Raw genomic sequence first — 25448 nt, forward strand, 5'->3', positions numbered from 1 at the left:
TTGGGGGAGTGGGAGTATATGTTCCACCCACTGTTCCCTATCTTGAATTTATTTTTTACATTTCAAACTTAATTCATGCTCACTGCAATAAAATAATTAAAAAATATAAATGTGTAATAGAAAAAGTAAGTCCTCACCCTATCCCCTTCCTCTCCCAATTCATTCCACAGAAGTAATAGTTTTTGCTACTTTGGTGTATTTCTTTTCACACATTTTTTTTGCACACATAAGTAAATAAGTCGTGTGTGTGTGTGTGTGTGTGTGTGTGTGTGTGTGTGTATGTGTGTGTGTATGCAGATTCCCTAGAAAAGACCCTGAATTGAGGATTATTTTGAAAATCACTTAAGAAAGTGTTCCCAGAAAGAAGGAACATATGTAAATATCATAAAAGCCATTTATGAAAAGCCCACAGCTAATATCATCCTCAGTGGGGAAAACTGAGAACTTTCCCCCTGAGATCAGGAACATGACAGGGATGTCCACTCTCATTGCTGTTGTTTAACATAGTGTTGGAAGTTCTAGCATCAGCAATCAGACAACAAAAGGAAATCAAAGGCATCAAGATTGGCAAAGATGAAGTCAAGCTTTCACTTTTTGCAGATGACACGATATTATACATGGAAAACCTGACAGACTCCACCGAAAGTCTGCTAGAACTGATACATGAATTCAGCAAAGTCGCAGGATACAAAATCAATGTACAGAAATCAGTTTCATTCTTATACACTAATAATGAAGCAACAGAAAGACAAGTAAAGAAACTGATCCCATTCACAATTGCACTAAGAATCATAAAATACCTAGGAATAAACCTAACCAAAGATATGAAAGGTCTGTATGCTGAAAACTATAGAAAGCTTATGAAGGAAATTGAAGAAGATACAAAGAAACGGAAAAACATTCTGTGCTCCGGGATTGGAAGAAAAAATATTGTTAAAATGTCAATACTACCCAAAGCAATCTACACAATCTGTGCAATCCCAATCAAAATTGCACTAGCATTCTCAAAGCTAGAACAAGCAATCCTAAAATTTGTATGGAACGACAAAAGACCCCAAATAGCCAAAGTAATATTGAAGAAGAAGACCAAAGCGGGAGGCATTACAATCCCAGACTTTAGCCTCTACTACAAAGCTGTAATCATCAAGACAGCATGGTATTGGCACAAAAACAGACACATAGACCAATGGAATATAGACTCCAGAATTGGGCCCACAAAAGTATGGCCAACTAATCTTTGACAAAGCAGGAAAGAATATCCAGTGGAAAAAAGTCCCTTTAACAAATGGTGCTGGGAGAACTGGACAGCAACATGCAGAAGGATGAAACAAGACCACTTTCTCACACCATTCACAAAAATAAACTCAAAATGGATAAAGGGCCTGAATGTGAGACAGGAAACCATCAAAACCCTAGAGGAGAAAGCAGGAAAAAACCTCTCTGACCTCAGCCGCAGCAATTTCTTACTTGACACATCCCCAAAGGCAAGGGAATTAAAACCAAAAATGAACTATTGGGATCTCATGCAGATAAAAAGCTTCTGCACTGCAAAGGAAACAACAAAACTAAAAGGCAACTGATGGAATGGGAAAAGATATTTGCAAATGACATATCAGACAAAGGGCTAGTATCCAAAATCTACAAAGAACTCACCAAACTCCACACCCAAAAAACAAATAATCTGGTGAAGAAATGGGCAGAAGACATGAATAGACACTTGTCTAAAGAAGACATCCAGATGGCCAATAGGCACATGAAAAGATGCTTAACGTCACTCCTCATCAGGGAAATACAAATCAAAACCACACTGAGATATCACCTCATGCCAGTCAGAGGGGCTAAAATAAACAAATCAGGAGACTACAGATGCTGGAGAGGATGTGGAGAAATGAAATCCCTCTTGCACTGTTGGGGGAATACAAACTGATGTAGCCGCTCTGGAAAACAGTGTGGGGGTTCCTCAGAATATTAGAAATAGATCTACCCTATGACCCAGCAATAGCACTGCTAGGAATTTACCCAAGGGATACAGGAATGCTGATGCATAGGGGCACTTGTCCCCCAATGTTTATAGCAGCACTTTCAACAATGGCCAAATTATGGAAAGAGCCTAAATGTCCATCAACTGATGAATGGATAAAGAAATTGTGGTTTATATACAGGATGGAATACTACTTGGCAATGAGAAAGAATGAAATATGGCCTTTTGTAGCAATGTGAATGGAACTGAAGAGTGTTATGCTAAGTGAAATAAGTCATACAGAGAAAGACAGATACCATATGTTTTCACTCTTATGTGGATCCTGAGAAACTTAACAGAAGACCATGGGGGAGGGGAAGGGAAAAAAAGGGGGGGAGCCAAACCATAAGAGACTCTTAAAAGCTGAGAATAAACTGAGGGTTGATGGGGGGTGGGAGGGAGGGGAAAGTGGGTGATGGGCATTGAGGAGGGCACCTGTTGGGATGAGCACTGGGTGTTGTATGGAAACCAATTTTACAGTAAATTTCATATTAAAAAACAATTAAAAAAAAAAGAAAGTGTTCCCAGGGTGCAATATTGTGATTTATAAGAAATATTTATTTCGTCATTTAGATGACCAAATTTATCTAAGATATGTTTTCATCTATGGTTCTTGGCTTACAACTCACAGCTCCCCAAAAACCCTTGGTATTTTCTGAGCAATAAGAAAACTGGAAACATCTTTTGTTATAATATTTGTCCTCTTGTCCTCAGTTCCTGAAATCACTTCAGAGCCAGAAAGGTGTAATGGATGTCTTGTTATTCATAACAAGCTCCTGTCCATCACAAATAAGATTATGTTAATAAGATGACTTTTGGAAAGCACCTGCAGATGGGGGCTAGTTGCCAGGGGAACCAACCATGAATAGAGGTTTGGAACTTTCAGTCCCACCTCCTGATTTTCACAGAGGGGAGAGAGGCTGGAGGTTGAATCAATCACCAGTGACCAATAATTGCATTAATCATGTCTATGTAATGAAGCCTCCAGAAAAGCCCAAAAGGAGGAAGTTCAGAGAGCTTGCAGTTTAGGGAACCAGAATGCTTCCATATGCCAACATGCAGGCCCCAAACTCCAGAAGGACATAAGTTCATTTGTTTGGGACTTCACTCTATGTATCTCTTCATCTGGCTGTTGTTTTTACCCTTTAATATCCTTTGTAATAAATCAGTATTTTAGTGAGTAAAGGTTTCCTGAATTCTGTGAGCCTCTGTAACAAATTAATTGAACCCAAGGAGGGGGTCATGGGAATCTCTGATTTATATCTAGTCAGTCAGAAGTACAGGTAAGACCTGGACTTGCAATTGGCCTCTGAAGTCCAAGGCAGGGTGGGCGTGGGGTTTGTAGGAACTTCCAATCTATAGCCAGTTGGTCAGAAGCACAGGTAACAACCTGGGCTTACGATTGGTATCTGAAATGGAGAGAAATCTTGTGGGTCTGATTCCTTAATCTGTGGTATCTGATGCTATTTTGGGTAGATAATGTCAGAATGTATTTGAATTATAGGATACTCACCTTGTGTTACAGAATTGTTCAAAGTGTGGGAAAAACCTACATGCCACCACATTGGGACTGGGTATCGGACATATTACAGGGGAACTGATAAAGAAGTTGGGAAGTGAGATAGGGAAAAGATGAGAGCCAAGGAAGATGCAATATTAGGGACATCTGCAGAGGACTGTTTCAGCCTGATCCCATAGGGGAGTTCTGGAGTATAAATTATATATCAGAGTTGTCTCGACCAGAAGGATGGGAGATGGACTTGCACTCTCTCATTCATGATTTTCACTGGTTAAGGGTCATCCAGTGGGATGAAAAGGCACAGACACATTTAACTCTCTGCACATACAGGCAAAGCCATTCTAATTGGCTAAGCAAGGATGGTTCTCCAAACAAGAACCACTGGTGCAGGCATTTGGAAGTGAAAGCTGGTTGAAATTGATGTGTGTGTACAGAGTGGTACAAAATGATCTGAGGAGGTGTATTAGGGTACTCCAAAGAAATAGAATCAACAGGATGTATATGCATATAGATATTTATTTTAAGGAATTGGCTCACATGTTTATGGAAGCTGGCAAGTCTAAAATCTGCAGACCCAGAGAAAAGCCAACACTACAGTCTAAGTCCAAAGGCCATTATGCTAAATATCCAGGAAAGAGTCAAAGTGGTGTTCAAGTATGAAGGCTATCAGGCTGGTGACACAGAAAGAAGCTGATGTTGCAGAATTCCCTCTTGATCAGGAGAGGTCAGTCTTTTTTATTCAGACCTTCATTTATAGGATGAGGCCCACCTACATTATGGAAGGTGATCTGCTTTACTCAGTCTATGAGTTTAAAATTTTTTTTAATATTTATTTATTTTTGAAAGAGAGACAGACAGAGTGTGAGCAGGGGAGGGGCAGAGAGAGAGAGGGAGATACAGAATTCGAAGCAGGCTCCAGGCTCCGAGCTGTCAGCACAGAGCCCCAAGTGGGGCTCAAACCCATGAACCATGTGATCATGACCTGAACTGAAGTTGGACGCTTAACTAACTGAGCCACCCAGGCGCCCCTCAGTCTACCAGTTTAAATGTTAACCTCATCCCAAAATGCCCCCACAGAAATATTTAGAATAATGTTAGAAAACATATTTGGGTGCCAATGCCCAGCCAAGTTGACATATAAAATTAACTATCACATCTGCTCTGTTTTAGTTCTTACTCTCTCCTTGATGCCTAGCCCCATTCCACCCTAGCCCTACTCCACAAGTTCTCTCCTCATGGTTGCAGAATGGCTCATACACTTATACCACACTGATCATAGGAAGGAAGAAGGATCTTTCTTAGTAACCCCAAAGGAAGAGAGATGATCTTCAGCAGGCCTCAAGACGGGTGGATAATACTGGATGTGGTAGATTGTTGCTGTAATGACGCCTAATTTGTTTAAACCTCCCTGAAGTACTCCTTTAGGCCAGTTGCAGGTCCCAGGAATGTAAAGGCAATGGGTCTGTGAGGGCACTTCTCACTGCTGCCACATTCCCTGAAAGTCTGAGGAGGACCCAAAGGAGCACCGATCCAGAGGCAAACTGTTCTGAAATCTACCATCTGGTGCCAGATTTTGGAGCTTCAGAGTCACAACAGAGATTCCAGAAGGGTTCACTGGAGACCTGTGGGTTTCTTTTGGATACTTCTTTTCAGTTTACCAAGAAACCAGTTTCAAGAGTTCCCACGAAAGTTATGTAGGGAAGGAGGGATTAGAAGTAGACAATGTGGAGGAGGAAGGCAAGGTTGACAAGGCTCTGGGCTATAGGATCCTAGGGTTCAAATTTCTACTTGAGTTTCCTTGTGTTATAAACCGTAAAGTATAAACTCTGTCCCTGAAAGCCTTGTAGGGATCTCACCCCTGAGGGATTGAGGGAGAAATTGTGAGTCTCTCCTTATGGGTTCTGTATCTGTCAGGACAACTTCACACAAACTCCCTAGCTCATCCTTCTCATGAGTGAATAATCAGTTCCCTTGCCTGTTACTTCCTGGTGTCCACCTGCCTTGTCCTTAAAATTCAACTCTAGTCCCATGTCTTTAGAAAGGGGTCCTCTCCTCCCCCCAGTTAACTATTATTTTTTCTTCAGCACCATGGTTTTGTACTTCATGATGTCACTTGGTATCATGTATTCCTCCTGCTGCTTGGATTTTGGCTCATCTAATTATAGTCTTCTAGAGAATACAGAAGAATTTCTAGTGGAGAACAACTGTACAAATGATAGAAGAATTCTCATTAGAAATAGTTGAGGCCAGAAAGATGTCAAAAAATCATTATGGGGGAATGACTTCTTTAAGTGCTGAAAGAAAAAACAAAATACCAAGGTGGTAGACTTATGCCCACTCATATAGTAATTATAGTAAATTGCTAAACAGAAAAAGAAGGGTACAATTCCAAAGAAGATGGAATAAGCACGTTCTACTTTGTGTCTCCCACTGAATGCAACTATAAATTCTCAACAGAATATATATAGCAGCTATCTAAGGACTCCGGAAATTAAATAGCAAGAATAACAACACAGTTTTAAACAACCAATGGGTCCAAGAAGAAATCACAAGGAAAATCAGAAAATATTTTAAGATGAAAACAAAATGCAACATACCAAAACTGATGAGATGCAGCCAAAGCAGTACGCGACAGAAAATTTATAGTTGTAAATGCCTACTTAAAAATAAAAGATCTCAAATCAATAACCTAACTTTACATCTTAAGTAACATCAAACAGAAGCAAACCAAACCCAAAGCTAGCAGAAGAAAGGGAATAATGAATGCCAGAGTGGAGAATTAGAATAACCATAAGAATCAATGAAATCAAAAGTTGGTTCTTTGAAAAGTTAAATAAAGTTGACAAACTTTACCTAGACGAAGAAAAAATGACGCAAATCATCAAATTTCAGAATGAATGTGAGAACATTACTACAAAACTTACAGAAATAAAAAGGATTATGAGAATACTATGAATAAATGTACACCAACAAATTAGACAAAACTAGATGAAACAAACACATTTCTAGAAATCCACACATTGCCAAAACAGAACCAAGAAGAGATAAAAAATCTGAATGGTCATATAACAAGTAAACAGAATGAATCAGTAATCAAAAATCTCCCAAAAAACAAAAGTCCAGGACCAGAGGCCTTCCCTGGAGAATTGCACCCAACATTTAAGGAAGAATTAACATAAATCCTTTATAAATTACTCACCAAAATAAAAGAAGATGTAATACTTCATAATTCATTCTATGAGCCCAGTCTTCCCAGATAAAAAAGCTAAAAAAGACACTTCAAGAAAAGAAAGATGTAGTCTAATATGCCCTATGAGTACAGATGTAAAAATCCTTAAAAATACCAGCAAACTAAATCTAAGAAGATTATATACCATGACCAAGTGGAATTTATCCCAGGAATGCAGTCATGGTTCAGCAAAAGAAAATTGATTGATGTCATATACCACATTAATAGAATGAAGGTAAGAAACCACCTGATCATTTCAATTGACACAAAAATCATTTGACACAATTCAATGCCCTTCCATAATAAAAACATTCACCAAACTAAGAATAAAAGGAAACTTACTCAACATGATAAAGAGCATTTATATACTAATCTACATAATAGTACTCAATAGTCAAAGGCTGAAAACTTCCCACTAAGATCAGGAACAAGAAAAGGATGCCTGCTTTTGCCACTGTTATTCAACACTGTACTGGAAATTCTAGGCAGTACAACTAGGCAATTAAGAGAAATAAAGGGAATCAAAATTGGAAAGGAAGAAATAAAACTATACTCTCTGATAACATGGTACTATATATAAAAAATCCTAAAGAATCTGCACACAAAAAATGATTACCGATAATAAAAGATTTTAGTAAAATAGCAAAGTACAGTATCAACACACAAACACCAATTGCATTTTTATACACTTGCAACGAATATTCTGAAAATGAAATTAAGAAAATAGTTCCATTTATCTGACATCAAAAAGAAAAAAAATATACTTAGGTATAAACTTAACCAAGGAAATGAAAGATTCATACAGTAAAAACTACAAAACATTGCTGAAAGACACAGATAGAAAGACATCCCCTGTTCATGGATTGGAAGATGTTAAGATGTTAATGCATCTAGATTCAATGCAATCCCTGTCAAAATCCCAATGACTTTTTTTTGTTTTTTTGCATAAATTGAAAAATCTAAAATTGATATGGAATCGCAAGGGACCCTGAATAGCCAAAACAATCATGAAAAGGAAGAATAAAGTTAGAGGACTCATGCTTCCAGATTTCTAAATTTACTACAAAGCTATGGTAACCAAATAGTGTGGTATTGGCATAAAGACAGACATGTCAACCAGTGGAATGGAACAGAAATCCCAGAAATAAACTTTCACATATATGGTCAGATGACTTTCAATAAAAGTGTCAAAGACCATTCGTGGGAAATGACAGTCAACAAATAGTGCTGGGAAAATTGGATATCCACATCCAAAAGAATGAAGCTGGACCCTTTCCTAATACCTAGTCCTCTAATATACAAAAATTACTCAAAATAACTATAAACCTCTTAGATTTATAGCGGGAAATCTTCATAACATTGGATTTGGCAATGATTTCTTAAATACGACATGGAAATCACAGGCAGAAAGGAAAAAACAGACAAACTGGACTTCATGAAAATCTTAAAATTTTGTGTATTAAAGGACACTATCAATGAAGTAAAGGCAACCCAAAGAATGGGAGAACATACTTGCAAATCACATATCTGATAAGGATTAATATCCAGAATATATAAAGAACTCCTAAAACTCAACAACAACAAAAAGCAAACAACCAATTCAAAATGGCAAGGAACTTGAAGAATAGACATTTCTCCAAAGAAGATCTACAAAGAGCCAACAGGCACATGAAAAGATGCTCAACATCAGTAGTAATTAGGAAAATGCAAATCAAAGCCACAAAGAGATGCCACTTCATACCCATTAGGATGGTTACTATAAAAAAACAAACATAAAACAAATGTGATAATGTGAAGAAATTGGAACCTTTGTGTATTGCTGATGGGAATAAAAAATGATGTAGCCCCCATGGATAACAGTGTGGAAGTTCCTCAGAAAATTTAACATGGAATTACCATTCAATAGAGCAATTTTACTTCTGGATATATGCAGAGAGTAATCAAAATTAGGGACTTGAACAGATATTTGTACACCCATGTTTATAGCAGCATTATTCAATAGCTAAAAAGTGGAAACAACCCAAGTGCCCATTAACAGATGAATGGACAAAATGTAATAAGTACATACAATGGAATATTATTAAGCCTTAAAAAGGAAGGAAATTGTGACATGCTACATATGGATAAGCCTCGAAGCCATTATGCTATATGACATAAGCCCAACAAATTGGGCAAATATTGTATGATCCCACGTATATGAGGTATTTAGAGTAGTCAAATTCATAAAGACAGAGGCAGAATAGTGGTTGCCAGGGGTTAGGAGAAAGGGAAATGAGGTGTCATTGTTTAATAGATACAGTGTTTCAGTTTGGGATATTGAAGAAGTTCTAGAGGTGGATAGTGGTGATGGTTGTACAATGATACGAATGTACTTAATGTCACTGAACCGTACACTTAAAATGGTTAAAGTAATTTTCATGTTACGTATATTTAAAAAATTTTTTTAAATGTTTTTTTCTTTTAGAGTGAGACAGAATGCTAACAGGGGAGGGGCAGACAGAAAGAGGGAGACACAGAATCCGAAGCAGGCTCTAGGCTCCAAGCTGTCAGCACAGAGCTCCACATGGGGGTCAAACCCACAGACCATGAGATCATGACCTGAGCCAAAGCCAGACTCTCAACTGACTGAGCCACCCAGGTGCCCCTATGTTATGTATATTTTAAATGCAGTTTTAGAAAATGTTTACTTATTTATTTTTGAGAGAGAGAGATCGTGAGCCGGGGAGGGGCAAAGAGAGGGAGACAGAGAATCTTAAACAGGCTCCATACTGTTAGCACAGAGCCTGATGCAGGGCTCGAACTCACAAACCATGAGATCCTGACCTGAGCCAAAATCAAGAGTTGGATGCTTAACCGACTGAACCACTCAGGTGCCCTAAATGCAATTTAAAGTAACTTCTACACCGATTGTGGGTCTCAGACTCACAACCCAGAGATCGAGAGTTTCATGCTCTACCGACCAAGCAATCCAGGTGCCCCTATCTTATATATATTTTATCACAATTTTTAAAAATGCAATAGCTAAGACTTCAGCTCTGCCAATGATAGAGTTACTTGTATCAGTCTGGCCATCACCAAAAACAGACATAAAAGTTGACATAATAGGAAGCAACTATTTTCAAGCATTGTAAAATAGGCATTTCAGGCCAGGGATACTTGAGAGAACAGAAATGCACATTTTTAGTCCCTCAATCCCTTAGCCCTTTGCTTCACAAGGTACTCTTCTGTTTTGTACAAAGAGTTGGAGCTCGAGTGCGGTAATGGTCCTGCTGGACTAAAGAAGTAACTGGAATTTGTAGGACAAGTTTCTTAAGACAAGGAAATTCTGGTTTGTGTGTGTGTGTGTGTGTGTGTGTGTGCGCGCACGCGCGCGCGCGCACGTGTGTATGCATATGTGCATGTGTGCACACATATGTTGTAGAGGGAGAGAGGGGTGGCAGGGGTCTGGTTTTAATTCAAAATGGGTCCTTGGCCAAGAGCAGGGTTGAATGGATGCAGGCCAGGTTTCCATGATGCTTACTGTAGGTTGTTTGTTGTGAGACTGAGAACTAAATTACGGTATCAGCTGTTAGACACTGATGGAAGATGTAAGCACTTCTGGCCAGCTGTAGTAGAGAAACCTAGATAGGACCTTGGTGTTTCAGTGAAACCATAGAAAAGTCAGTCCTTAGAAATAAGATTACACCTTGGAGAAAGACCATGTCCTAGAATTAAGTTCAATATTATAATAGACACATCTTATTAAAGATGAAAACAAAGCCTTACATGTCAAAAGGATCCACCAGTAACTCAACTGTCTGCCTGAACAAAATTCAAGATCTACAAATATAAAACAGAATCTCTACAATATATCATCCATAATGTCCATCATCTAATCATTAATTACTAAATACATGATAATGTGACCCAAATCCAAGGGAAAAAAATGCCAATAGAAAAGACCCAAGATGATTTAGATCCTGAAATTAGTCCCTATGTATTTTGTAGCAGCTATTTTCATATAAAGACATAGGTATGGACATAATGAGTGAACAGATGGAGAACTTAAGCAGAGATATATATGATAATTATAAAAAAGGGAATTCTAGAACTGAAAAGTTGAATATGTGAAATGAAAAAATATCACTGGATGGGCTTGATAATTATTGGTGAATATAGAAAAAGTTCATGAACTTGAAGAGACATCAATAGAAATTATCCAAACTAAAGATTAAAGGTAGAAATAGATTGAAGAATTAGAAACAGAGCCTTAGTGATGTGTGGGAAAATAGCAAGTGATCTAACATGTGTAATTGGAAACACAAAGGGAGAAAGAAGGGAGAATGGCAAAATATGTATTTGATAATAGGAAAGACAAACTGAAGAAATAATAGCCTAAATTTTTCAAGGTTGGTGAAAAACATCACATCACAGGCCCCCAAAGCCCAACACCTAAGCTGAGAAATATGAATAAAACTACACCTAGGTATATCATAGAAAATCTCTTGAAATGAAATATAAAGAGAAAATGTTAAAAGAATACAGAGGAAGGGTGTCTGGCTGCCTCAGTCTCTTGATCTCAGGGTTGTGAGTTCAAGCCCTACATTGGGTGTAGAGTTTACTTAAAAATAAAATATTTTTTAAAAATGTTTATTTTTGAGAGAGAGAGAGAAAGAGCGCACAAGTATGGGAGGGGCAGAGAGATAGAGGGGACACAGTATCTGAAGCAGCTCTGAGCTGCTTAGTGCAGGGCCTGACGTGGGGCATAAGCTCACGAACTGTGAGATCATGACCTGAGCCGAAGTCTGATGCTTAACCGACTAAGCCACCCAGGTGCCCTAAAAATAAAATCTTAAAAAAAAAAAAGAATACAGAGGAAATAAAAATGCATGGTCCATAATGGGGAACATCCCTAGAAATGGCAGTAGACTTCTTATCAGAATTAAAATCTGAATGACCTCAAAAAGACCATTATGAGAGAATGACTTCTTTAAGTGCTGAAGGGGGAAAAAAACCCCAAGGCTGTAGACTTAAGCTCACCTATATCAGTTATTATAGTAAATGGACCTAACACTCAAACTAAAAGATGGAGGCTTTTAGGCTGGATAAAAAAGCAAGTTCCAATTATATTTTGTCTAAGAGAGGTATTTTAACTGCAAAGACACAGGTTGATTGAAAGTAGAAATGTGAATAGTGATAGAGCATACTCTGTAAACACCAAGCATGAGAAACCTGATACAGCTTACTAAAGTAGGACTCAACACCGTGGGTATTGCCAGAGATAAAAAGAAACAATTCGTGTGAGAAAGCATCAAATTATCAGGAGGACATAGTCATAAATATGTATATACATACCTAATAGGAAAACTTCAAAATATACAGTGCAAAAACAGAGACTAAAAAGAGAAACAAAGACACAATCTTCCTTGGGAATTTGACACCCTTCTCTCAGTAACCAATAGAAAAAAGTAGCAAAGAAGTAGCTCTAGAAAGGATATAGAAAACTATATGTAGATCTATGTAGAAAACTATACTGAACAACTTCAGAATACACATTCTTTTCAAATATATGCAAAACACTTACAAAGACAGACCGTATTTTGGGCCACAAAGAAATTTGAAACAAATTCTAAAGATTGAAAGGTTAGAGAATGTTTTTCTGACTATAGTGAAATTGATTTAAAAACCTATAATCTTGGGCTGTTGTTCTCTATGTATTGGAGATTTAAATATATTCTCATGCAGTATTTATGGCACCTCCCACAGGCAGTTAGTTCCTTGACTGGGAGTCAGTGAGGTAATGAAATTGCATTCAAGCCGTGCTTATTCTATGAAGCCAGAGATACCATGTGGAACAATTGTTTCTGAGTGGTCCAATCACATTTGTTATAGTTCTTGGGAAATAGAAATGCTACCTGTATGTAAGAAATTGTATCACTGAGGATCAAGCTATGTCTCAAATAATGATCTCTTTTCTAAATTTTTTGTTTAATGTTTGTTTATTTTTGAGAGACATACAGAGAACAAGTGGGGAAGGGGCTGAGAAAGAGACACAGAATCTGAAGCAGGCTCCAGGCTCCAAGCTGTCAGCACAGAGCCTGAGGCAGAACTCAAACCCATGAACGGCAAGATCATGACCTGAGCCAAAGTCAGACATTTAATGGACTGAGCCACTCAGGTGTCCCTGTTTTCTAAAAGGCCTGGGTTCTGCAATCACAGATAGGCAGATGAGAGAATTTCTCATAACTCTTCATATCCCTATGCATCTTTATAATGATCTTCTATCACATAGAAGTATATGTGTCCCTTGTATCCTTAAAGATGCCTTGGGAGATCTCACTGACAGAGAAGTAAGGGATATGAGTGGGTTCTCAATGAAACACTTAAATACCTAGAACTTGCCTACAGCTATAGTGAGATACTGACCTCTGTTCAAAGATGGTGGCAACAGATGTCTATCTACAGGAGTCTTCCAGATAGGTACATGACACACTTCCCTTTCTGTTACAGAGTTCTGCAGTCATCTTCAGAATAAACTCAGCCTGGTTCATGATTTCAATGGAAGAAAAGTCCAGAGATAAGAGAGTTTAATAAGAATTTAGGGTTTTATTTTATTTATTTTTTGCTCTCCCATCTTGGAATGGCCAATATCACAGGGCTTTGCACCTTCCCACAAGCTCCTTTTTAAGAGGAAAGTGAGGCAAACATGTTTATGTTTAGTTTTCCATTTTCTAATTTAATTTTAATTTTTATTTATTTTTAATTTTTAAAAAAATGTTTATTTTTGAGACAGAGAGAAAGAGAGAGAGAGAGAGAGGCAGAGAGAGAGGGAGACATAGAATCTGAAGCAGGCTCCAGGCTCTGAGCTGTCGGTATAGAGGCAGACATGGGGCTCAAACTCATGAACCTGAGCTGAAGTCAGATGCTTAACCAACTGAGCCACACAGGAGCCCCTATTTATTTTTTTTAGAGAGAGAGAGTGGGGGAGAGAGGCAGAAGGAGAGAGAGAGAGAGAGAGAGAGAGAGAGAGAGAGAGAGAGAGACCCAAATGGACTCCATGCTCAGCACACCTGATGTGGGGCTTGATTCCAGGACCCTGGGGTCATGACTCGACCTGAAATTGAGTCAGATGCTCAACCGACTGAGCCACCTAGGTGCCTCAGGTTTATTTTAGGTTTCTTATTTCCTACAAAGTATTCAGCTGTTGAGGATATTTTAGTCACAGCAGAAGTGTCTCATTCCTTGGTAGAGGCATAAAGTCCTTTAGAGTAAAAACAAATGAAAGACAGTATCTTGAAAACAGACTGTCATTATACTCTAAATCTCTGGGAAAATAGATTTTAAAGGTGCTTAGCACTTCACTTCCCCCTGAAAGCTAAGTGGGGGCAAGGAATGGGGGAGTGTGAATCTCCTTCTCCTTTTACTTTTTCCTGCAGGAAGAAGTGAGAGACCATTCTGTCTAAGAGAGGGGGAAAGGGAAAGGAGAGACAGGAGAGGCATTGAGAAGGAGAGAGTCTGGGGGAGGTAGAGTTTAGCACAAGGCACCCTCATGTACACACCCCTATATGGGACAGATACTGGCACCCTGCTGTGCCACTCAAAGTGATTTCTATCAGTCTGATTCCCACCTGTAATCATTCTGTGAAGAGTGCTTTATCTCTGATTCACAGAGGAAGAATAGAAGTCCAAGGATGTGGAGTGACTTTGCTGAAGTTACATAGTAAGTTGGTGCTGGAACCTGGACAAGACTCAAACCTTCTTATCCCTAGTTCAATTTTCTGGATGGAAAAGGAAGTTGTAACCCCTTCTTCCTTTCAGCTCCTGTTCTGTTTCCAAAAGTGGAAGGGGACAAACCTTTCCCAATCTCCTCCCCTGGCACCACCTGAGATAGGAGATGGAGGGAAAGGCTGGCCCTGGCACCTCTCATTAGTTCCCACTTGCATCGCCTGTTGTTCACCTGCAAGCATTGAAAGGGCTGTGGCTGAACTCTCTCTCAGTGAGATAGTTTATTGTAACCCCCAGTGTCTTCCCAGAAAACCCCAAATCTTCTCATCTCTCATTTCATCTCTCACAGTCCCTTCTATTCACTTGAGACCCTGTATATGATATTTTCTTATTATGAACTCTGATAATGCCAGTAACAAACTCTGCAGCGATGGCAACAGAAACAGCAGGCCTGCCCACAGATCCCAGTGTACTACAGGCCCTCTGGAAATGGGACTGCATATAATCTGGGCCCTTGAGCTCAGCAGACTTTGAGTCCCTCAGTGCATGTCTAACTTTACCAGTGTTGAACCGCCTTCAGGATGCTTCCTTCAGGATGTTTCTTTTTCCCTGCCAGAAATGAGAGGTTTTGTGTTTTCATATGACTAGCATTTCTGTTTCTCTCTGTGGGCATTCCTTTGACCATTGATACTCTCATACTCCTGGTCTTAGCTCAGGGGCTCCATGTCAGTAAAAATGAAAGCCCAGCCCCTTATGGTGAGCTTTCTTTGGGTGAAGAGCAACCAGACACAGTGAAGCTTGAGAACAGACCTCCCCTAGTTGGGAGGGACAGATTTGTAATAGACCAGCTTCACGTCTGAGAATCACCCCAGTCCCTTCTCCTAAAGGTCTCTTTCCTGATAAAGATCACCTGAGGATGATACCCACCTTGGATGGTTGTTGAGAAGATGAAATGGAAGGCAAACACCAAGTATCTGGAGTTCTTTATGACACATAGCAGATGATCAGTAAGTGTGAGCTCATTGCCACCTGTCTTTTTGCTTTTGAGTCCCAGATCCTGTAGAGCCAGGCAGGCGGGAAGATTGCCAAGGAAGCCCAGAGCTGGTCCCTTACCCCTTTCCTGGGCTCCTCTCCCAAAAAGCCCTGTCTCGACTATACCCACAGCACTGACTGGGAAGAGGGGAGTGACAGAGTACATCCCAGGTCTGAGTTGGGGATCTCAGGGATGGGATAAGGGTGGGGACAGGTATTTCCTAGGGAAGGTGCTGAGGGCTTTATATTTATATGTCTATATTTATTAAACATGTTTTCTTGAATAATTTAGTAATTTCCTAGAAACATTTACATGTTGGAAGTTGTTTTACATGAATATTGTGGGTATGGCCCTACTTTGGCCTCCTTGCTATCGTAAGGAGGTGGTTGAAGGTTCTCTGGCCCACTGCTCTGAAAGCCAGCCCAAACACATGTCACCTTCTCATTATTTCTTTTCTTGGACCTGTATTGTTGCAAGAGAATTGTTCAATGTTTTACCAATAGCATTAATGTGTGAGAGACATTGCTGTGTCTTTCAACACTTCTCTGATCATTATATTGTTTATTTTTGTCCTAATGATGATTGGAATAGTTCCTTTAGGTTAAAAAGTGAGAAAAAATGTTGAAGAGAGAAAACAAGCTTAAGAATGTTTTGAGATTCTAATCTGAATATTGTCAAGGACTATTTAGTGTTCTCATTACAGAAAATTGACATTTATTCAAGTTCTTTTTTTAAATTTTTTTAATGTTAATTATTTTTGAGAGAAAGAGCACGAGTGGGGGAGGAGAATACAGAGAGGGAGACATAGAATCTGAAACAGGTCCCAGGCTCCGAGCTGTCAGCACAGAGCCCGACACGGGGCTTGAACCCACAAGCCGCAAGATCATGACCTGAACCAAAGCCAGACGCTCAACCTACTAAGCCATCCAGGCACCCATTTTTTTTTTTTTAATTTTGTTGATATTTTTTTATTTTTGAGAGAGGGGGAGAGAGAACAATTGTAAGCAGGGGAGGGGCAGAGAGGGAGGGGGACACAGAATCCAAAGCAGGCTCCAGGCTCTGAGCTGTCAGCACAGAGCACAACGGGGGTTTGAACTCACAAGCCATGAGATCATGACCTGAGCCGAAGTCTGACGCTCAATCGATTGAGCCACCCAGGCACCCCTCAAATTCTTCTTAATGTCAGGACTAAAACTTTATGTTTGTGTTCTCATAGATCATACTAACTTTTTAATGACTCTATTTCTTTTTTTCCCCTAGTGAATAAGATCTAATTTGAAAAATCTATTTATCATTGTCATAAATAATTGATGCCATAAAATATTTACCCAAGATATGCTGTTAAAAAGAAAACCACAGGGGCGCCTGGGTGGCTTGGTTGGTTAAGTGTCCGACTTCGGCTCAGGTCATGATCTCACGGTCCGTGAGTTCGAGCCCCACGTCGGGCTCTGTGCTGCCAGCTCAGAGCCTGGAGCCTGTTCCAGATTCTGTGTCTCCCTCTCTCTCTGCTCCTCCCCTGTTCATGCTCTGTCTCTCTCTGTCTCAAAAATGAATAAACGTTAAAAAAAAAAAAAAAGAAAAAGAAAACCACAGGCTCAAAGTGGAGTCATTTATGCCAGACCACTGGGGCTTAAATCCTAACCTAATTGCAGTTTCAACTTCCTCCAGAAATGTAGTCTTAGCCAGTCAGTCAGGACTTTTCTGGTCAGCAACAGTAAGGTAATCTGTCACATAGGCCCTCTCTATTCCCCAAAAGAAGATGAGGTAATCCACCTAATAAGACTCGTTTGTCCCCAAAGGAAGATACCTCACCCAAAATAATTTTTTTTTCTGTTTATGACTTTGTTGTTCTGCCTTTAATAACCTTTCATTTTCTGTAGCCCTTTGGAATTCCCCTCTATTTGCTAGATGGGGTCCTGTCTGATTCATGAATCAATTAATGAATCAATTTTACATCTTTAAAATGTAGTTGGTTGAATTTTTGTTATTTAACACCCAAAATATTCTAAGTAGGTGTAACTTAGTAAAAACAAAGTTCCTATAATATAATGACCATATGTCCCTAATTCGGTAATAAGAGAATGCTCACATGATTTAAGTAGAGTCATCTCTGGGATGTGAGTAATTTGCATGATAACCATTTTCTTATTTTGGGTTGTGTATATTTGTATGTATTATGTACTTTTGAAAAATTTATTTGCTTTTTTTTCTTTCTTTCCTGAGTAAGCCCTGCAGATTACAGATACCATTCTTTTGTATGTTAAAGATAAAGCTATTAAACAACAGATTTTAGTTGGTAAACTGGTAATATCCAATTGCGACAGGGAACAGATTCCAGAGAGAACTGAACTCAACTTCAATTTGTACAGAGGTGACTGGGAGTTTTAAAGGAAGAAGGAGGGAACAGAAAGGGGGTGAGTTGGAGCTCAGTAGAATGAGGGAAGTGAAAAATTACAAAAAGCAGAAGGGAGAATTGGTCCATTTGAAATCCACCTGGATTTGCTAACTGGCACTCGTTGAAATTAGGCTCTTACCCTCCTACAGAGACTGAGAGACAGGGGTCCTTCAGGTGTTGGCTGGAACAAATTCTTTTGGCAGCCTTGAGTTTTTCAGGCAGGCCCTCTAAAAACACTCTTAGTGTCATCCTAAGTATGTGACCTTGAGCTGTTAGAGACTTAGAATTTTGTTCAAGTATTTATAGGGCAAAGTTGATAGACCTAGTTGAAAAGAAGGTATAAAGGAGCCTAACTGGAATTTGGGGTAAAGGAGAAAATCTTTTAAATTTAGTACTACTGTGCTTCATTTTAAATTATTTTACTTAAGTTTCACAGCCTTATTCCCAATAGATACCTCTACAAATCTAAATTCTCTTGGCAGCTTTAAATATTATTTTATTTTTATTAAAATTAAAAAAAATATTTTTGAGAGAGACAGCTCGTTTTCCTATGTGATCTCAATTATTTTTACACCTAAGAGCAACCCAGTGCCTATTCAGATTTCCTCGACAGTCTCCAAAGCCTTTGACAGCTGTTGTTTATTCAATCGGGATTTGATCGAGGACCACGTATTGTATTTGGCGGTAAACTTCAAGTTTAAGCCCTAACGTTTGGCGATTCTGAGAAAACCTGGGAAGGAGAGATCGTCAAGATCACATCTTTCAACTGTTCAGATAGAGGATACGCTGCCAGGTCACTTCAAGGCGCGGGAGCGGAGCTTTACGGGAAATGTAGTCTGGCGGTATGGACCTGGCTCATCGCGCAGCATCCTGGGAACCGATCCGGGCTCCATCTGCGCATGTACTTACCTTATCCTACCTCTTTGCGTCAGTGCTTTCCGCGGTCCGGTGGTCAGGTGGCGCGATGGCCTGGGTTCCAACCTCAAGTGAGCGCATGGGGCTGATGCGAAATCTGGGAGGCTTTGGGACCAGCATGGAGGAGGGGGCTTGTGGCCGGGGAGAAAGGAATAGAAGCCTCGGGAATTCCCCAGGCCGGACTCTAAATGCTTGAGCCATCAAAGACCTCTGGGGGACCCCTGGTCCCCATTGGGCACCTGGGGCACAGGTGGGGCTGAATGACGCCAGAAGCAGGTGAGGGGTTGGGTATGCAGAGACCCTCGGTTCGAGAAAAGCCCATGGCGGCGGGAAGGGAAAACTTGTTTATAATTCCCACCGTGAGCCCGAAAGCGCGGAAGAGCTTTCTGCGGTGAGAACCCGATTTCTGGACCTAGAAAGACCCGGGGTAAATTCCAGTTCTGTTACCCTTGTAGGCAGGGGCGGCCGAAGGAACCAGAGTAAGCGTCCGGTTTCTCTTCTGAAAATAATGTTTGTTATGCGAGTTAGAGAAGTTATTACCTGTAAAGCAAACAGCCAACTCAGAAGTGGCAACTGCTATTATATTCGGAAGACACACTTCTATTCACTGGGTGGCTTATGTAAACATCACAACCATTTTATGAGGTTGGCTAACTATCCACATTTAAAAAAGAAAAGGAAGCAAACGAGGCTGAGGTTGGCAGAGCCATGTGCTCAGGTTACAAGCTAGCTGTGAGGAAGCTCTGATTTAAGGGCAGGTGTGCTTTAAATCTCAGGCCTCGTCTAAATATCACACCTGCCTAAAATCACCAATACAGCCTTCACAGCACCTAGCAGAGTGACCTGTCCCTGAACACCCAGCGATAAAATTGAAGGAGAATGTGAATGGACTTAGAACATTGTCATATGTAGTCTGGAATTTCTGGTGCCTCATCAGAATCCTTGGTTCAGATAGAGGCTCCTAGCTTTTCCTGCAGTGGCAGATTGTCTGAAATCACAGTGAATTCCAAGAGTCAAGTTTGTAGCCCTAAAGTGAATTTGTTTCCCTGACCCAGGTCCCAGATCTTGGGAAACAAATTTATTTTAGAACAAAGCAGCTCTTGTGATGTTCGAATTGAGGTCTCCAGGAACAGCATCCCTGTTCTTTTTTTTTTTTTTTTTTTTTTGCATTCATGAGAAACATTTATTTTTTAATTTGCAGCAGCACAATGCAAGGTACACTTTCTTACAGATGTTCACTCACTTACATCCCTATTCACTAATGTTGTTTCTCTTTTCTTTTCTATCCCTAAGGAACACCTCAGTGAACTGAGCAGGGTAAGGAACACCAATGGTATTTAAATTATTTTAAAAGTTTGTCCTTTCAAAAATATATTTTACATGCTACCCTTTATTGATTTCAGCAAAGGGAACTTCTGAGAGAAACACAGAATGATGAACCCAAGGTACTAAAATTTTTCTTTAAATAGTGTGGCCAAAAAAAAAAATGTATTCTTGCAGTGGGAAAATTATTTAAGTTTAGAAAAAAGAAGTTTTTCTATGGCATTTATAGTTTCTTAGAACTTTTCAGATATTCAAAATGTGACTTCTGCTGAGAATTCTAAAGAATACTGATTTTATTGATGTTACTTTACACCTATGGGGAGATGAAACATTAGTATGAATGAATGGATGGATGAAGGAAGGGATGTGTGCTTGCATGGATGTGATTGTGGACTGGCCAATTGTTTGTTTTGTTTTTTTTTTAAATTAATTTATTTTTTTAATATATGAAATTTACTGTCAAATTGGTTTCCATACAACACCCAGTGCTCATCCCAAAAGGTGCCCTCCTCAATACCCATCACCCACCCTCCCCTCCCTCCCACCCCCCATCAACCCTCAGTTTGTTCTCAGTTTTTAAGAGTCTCTTACGTTTTGGCTCTCTCCCACTCTAACCTCTTTTTTTTTTTTTTTTTTTTTTTCCCTTCCCCTCCCCCATGGGTTTCTGTTAAGTTTCTCAGGATCCACATAAGAGTGAAACCATATGGTATCTGTCTTTCTCTGTATGGCTTATTTCACTTAGCATCACACTCTCCAGTTCCATCCACGTTGCTACAAAAGACCATATTTCATTTTTTCTCATTGCCACGTAGTATTCCATTGTGTATATAAACCACAATTTCTTTATCCATTCATCAGTTGATGGACATTTAGGCTCTTTCCATAATTTGGCTATTGTGGAGAGTGCTGCTATAAACATTGGGGTACAAGTGCCCCTATGCATCAGTACTCCTGTATCCCTTGGATAAATTCCTAGCAGTGCTATTGCTGGGTCATAGGGTAGGTCTATTTTTAATTTTCTGAGGAACCTCCACACTGTTTTCCAGAGCAGCTGCACCAATTTGCATTCCCACCAACAGTGCAAGAGGGTTCCCGTTTCTCCACATCCTCTCCAGCATCTATAGTCTCCTGATTTCTTCATTTTGGCCACTCTGACTGGCGTGAGGTGATATCTGAGTGTGGTTTTGATTTGTATTTCCCTGATAAGGAGCGACGTTGAACATCTTTTCATGTGCCTGTTGGCCATCCGGATGTCTTCTTTAGAAAAGTGTCTATTCGTGTTTTCTGCCCATTTCTTCACTGGGTTATTTGTTTTTCGGGTGTGGAGTTTGGTGAGCTCTTTATAGATTTTGGATACTAGCCCTTTGTCCGATATGTCAGTTGCAAATATCTTTTCCCATTCCGTTGGTTGCCTTTTTGTTTTGTTGGTTGTTTCCTTTGCTGTGCAGAAGCTTTTTATCTTCATAAGGTCCCAGTAATTCACTTTTGCTTTTAATTCCCTTGCCTTTGGGGATGTGTCGAGTAAGAGATTGCTATGGCTGAGGTCAGAGAGGTCTTTTCCTGCTTTCTCCTCTAAGGTTTTGATGGTTTCCTGTCTCACATTCAGGTCCTTTATCCATTTTGAGTTTATTTTTGTGAATGGTGTGAGAAAGTGGTCTAGATTCAACCTTCTGCATGTTGCTGTCCAGTTCTCCCAGCACCATTTGTTAAAGAGACTGTCTTTTTTCCATTGGATGTTCTTTCCTGCTTTGTCAAAGATGAGTTGGCCATACGTTTGTGGGTCTATTTCTGGGGTTTCTATTCTATTCCATTGGTCTATGTGTCTGTTTTTGTGCCAACAGCATCCCTGTTCTTATCCTCCTCGCTAGACCTTAAGAGCAGAAGCAAAAAGCAGAGCTGTCAGAAGTAGTTCTTGATCCTCCCTGCTCAGATTTGGAGATGTTGCCACATCCAGAAGCCACCACACTGTGTGATGGTGGGGGATCTGGGCCACCTTTGAGAAGAGGGAGCTGGGGTGGCCCAGAAGTATGTTGCTCAGGAACTTGCACTTGTGAGGGTGAGATCTGGGGTTAAGGGGTAACCAGCCAGAGGGTGGAAATTGTGTCCTGTTGTCAAAACTTAAAAATAGCCAGTTATTTTACCAGGAAATTGAGTTTATTTGGGAATAGCAGAGGAATTGCAATGGGGGACAAGCAAACTATGGCAAACCATAGGCAAGTCCAAAGAGACAAAGGGAAGGTAAACTTTCACTAGGTTTTGGGAGGAAAATGGGGAGGGTTTGGAATAAAAGTCCATTGGAAAAGAACAAGAGTTTGCGGTTGTGGCACTTATTGGCTGCAAGCCAGTGGTTAGTACCTATTTGCTGGGTTGGGGAGGGATCTTCCGTCTTTTTCTTAAAAGTAGGAAATCAAATTCCTATGTGCAAAGTAAGATGATTCTTAACCTTGTTCATGCAGGAAAAGGAGCATGTGTGAGAGCTCCCCATTCAGGGCTTCCTGACTCCCATTTTAAATGAGGTTTCCTGCGTTTGTTTTGATACCACTCTTGCTAAATGGCCGTCATTCCCTTCATTCTTCACTGTTTACGGATGCTGCACTGCTCTCATACGTGTCCTTCACAAGTGACCATCACCACAAGTAACAATATTGACTTATCTTGAACTCAGAGAATCCTAAAATAAGGACTAATGAAGGCTTTCCTTGGTTATCTGCTACAGACTCTTAGAAGCTGTAAAGAAATTGGATGTTAGTGGTGACTTGTCAGGTGACACCTATTTTGTGGCAGAGCCAGGAGGAAAACACAGTGCAGTTCACTTTCTCACTGGTAAGTCATCAAAAGCATCTTATGAAAAGGACCCTTTGAGAAACTGTAACCCAGTGAAAGTTAATGAAAAATTCTTGCCTTAAAGCATTCCATAGTCCTTTTATTGGGCTTTCTGTGGATTTTCTCTTTTAAGAGCTAAGCAATGTTACTAGGAAAATAGTTAAGTGATACAGCCTGAATATTTTGTTAATTTTAATGAAGGAGCAATGCCTTATCCTTCATGTACTTTATGCATTAAATGAATACTAGTTCTTGCGTTGTTTCTGTTGATCATTCAGAAAAAAAAAAACCCACTAAGTTATCATTTAACCGCAGAAAAATTTGTTTAGCCAGTGAAAAGCTGTAGGTCTTAGGCCACATGATGTTTTCTGAGTCTTACATGGACATGTGTCTCTGCGCGTTCTTCCCCAGGCCTCCCAGCTGAGTCTGTACAGCCCTCTGCACTTTCCCAAGAGCAGCAGCATGAACACATCTCAGGTGAGCTCTTTATTCTTTCTCCACATTGCACTGTATTGATTTTATTTTATTTATTTATTTTTAAAAAAATTTTTATGTTTATTTATTTTTGAGATAGAAACAGAGCATGAATGGGGGAGGGGCAGAGAGAGAGAGAGACACACAGAATCTGAAGCAGGCTCCAGGCTCTGAGCTGTCAGCACAGAGCCCGACGTGGGGCTCGAACCCACCAACCGTGAGATCATGACCCGAGATGAAGTCGGACGCTTAACCTACTGAGCCACCCAGGCGCCCCAGCACTGTATTGATTTTAATGGGGCTTATAAGGGTCTGTACATTAGATGGAAAAAGAGAAATAGGGATAAAGCTAGTTTTGGGAGAAAATATACAGTTTCAATATTAGCTCTTAATGTTTGTTGTTGGTTCTGGGTAGGTAACCTTTGTTGATGATTATATTCCCTCCAGTTACCAGTTGGGTTAGATTTCAGTTGAGTCATGAATGTGCTTTGAATTATATTGAGAATTTTTTCTATATCTATTGAAATAAAGACATAGCTTGTTTCCTTTAATCTGTAAGTATTGTGAATAGCATTATGAATTTTTAAATATTGTCGATTTCCTGTACACACCCTTGCTGGTGAATTGCTTGTATACATGTTGGCTGTGATCTTTCTGCTGGTACTTATTTCTGTATCGTAATTTAGGTGAGCCTAATTTTTCATGTGTTCCTTTCCAATTTTGGTGTTGTGGTTATATTAGCCTATAAGTATAGGACACATTTTTACTTATTTTTTTTCTTTGGCTAATGTTTTTCCCCCTGTATTTTATATGAGAAAAATTGCCTGTTATTGGTTATTGCCTGTTATTGTTATTGTTATTGGGGGATTTTTATGTGAAGATTTTGAATATCAAATCAGTTTATTAAATGGTCATAAGTCTCCTGTGTCTCTTACCATGTGTCTTTCAAAGAGCAGAAGTGTTTTAATCAACTTTTCAAAATCTTTAATCTTTTTGCTTTTATTATTTATGCTTTTTTTTGGTCTTGGTCATATGTAAAAAATCTTTTCCTAAGCCAAAGTCACAAAGATTTCCTCTCCGGTTTCTAGAAGTTTTATAGGTCTATGATCATTTTGAGTTCATTTTTTCTTATGGCACAAGGGATAGGCCAAGATTATTTATTTAGTTTTGTTTACATAGTCTGACATTTGTTGCAAATGTCGTTTGCGTTGTTGTTGCAAATGTTGTTTACGTATGTCTAACATTTGTTGCAAAGAATACACCTTCTCCACTGAATTCCTTTGGCACCTCTTTTGGGAATTATTTGACTTTATATTCTTTGTGGTTCTGTTTCTGGAATCTGTATTCTCTTCTTATCTGTGTTAGTCCTTTTGCTAACATCATACTGCCTAGATTACTGTTGTTTCAAGAGAAGTTTTTTTTTTTTTTTTTTTTCAATGTTTATTTTTGAGAGAGAGACACACACAGTGTGAGCAGGGGAGGGGCAAAACAAGAGAGAGAAACAGAATCTGAAGCAGGCTCAGACTGAGCTGTCAGCACAGAGCCTGATACAGGGCTCAAACTCATGAACCATGAGATCATGAATCATGAGACCTGAGCTGAAGTTGGATGCTTAACCAACTGAAACACCCAGGCGCCCCTAAGGTAAGTCTTGAAATCAGTAATGTGAATCCCCCAAACTTTTTTCATAATTGATTGGATATTGGATATTCTAAGTCCCCCTTTACCTCTTCATATAAGTTTTAGAATCTGGCTTCTTTCTGTCTTCAAAATTTGCTCTGATTATGTGTGTGATTGCAATGATTATATACATCAGTTTTAGACCTCCCTTTTGTGTTTCAAAATCATGTAACCAACAATGCAGTGTAAAATTCCATCTGTGTATTCATATATATATATATATATATATATATATATATATATATATATATGTATGTATGTATTAAATTTACATCCAAGTTAGCATATAGTGCAACAATGATTTCAGGAGTAGATTCCTTAATGCCCCTTACG

General features: G+C 39.4%; 1 protein-coding gene across 1 annotated transcript in view; it reads left to right on the forward strand.

Moving 5' to 3' along the window:
* The first annotated feature begins 20219 nt into the window (after window positions 1-20219).
* Window positions 20220-25448, forward strand: part of LOC122205130 (zinc finger protein 658B-like) — a 43182-nt gene continuing 37953 nt past the window's right edge. The window contains 3 exon segments of the mRNA XM_042913251.1: window positions 20220-20260; window positions 22855-22961; window positions 23373-23438. Of these exon segments, the coding sequence (XP_042769185.1) occupies window positions 22881-22961; window positions 23373-23438 (147 nt within the window). The 5' untranslated portion in view covers window positions 20220-20260; window positions 22855-22880.

The sequence above is a fragment of the Panthera leo genome, chromosome D4, assembly GCF_018350215.1.
Source record: "Panthera leo isolate Ple1 chromosome D4, P.leo_Ple1_pat1.1, whole genome shotgun sequence".
Classification (NCBI taxonomy): Eukaryota; Metazoa; Chordata; class Mammalia; order Carnivora; family Felidae; genus Panthera; species Panthera leo.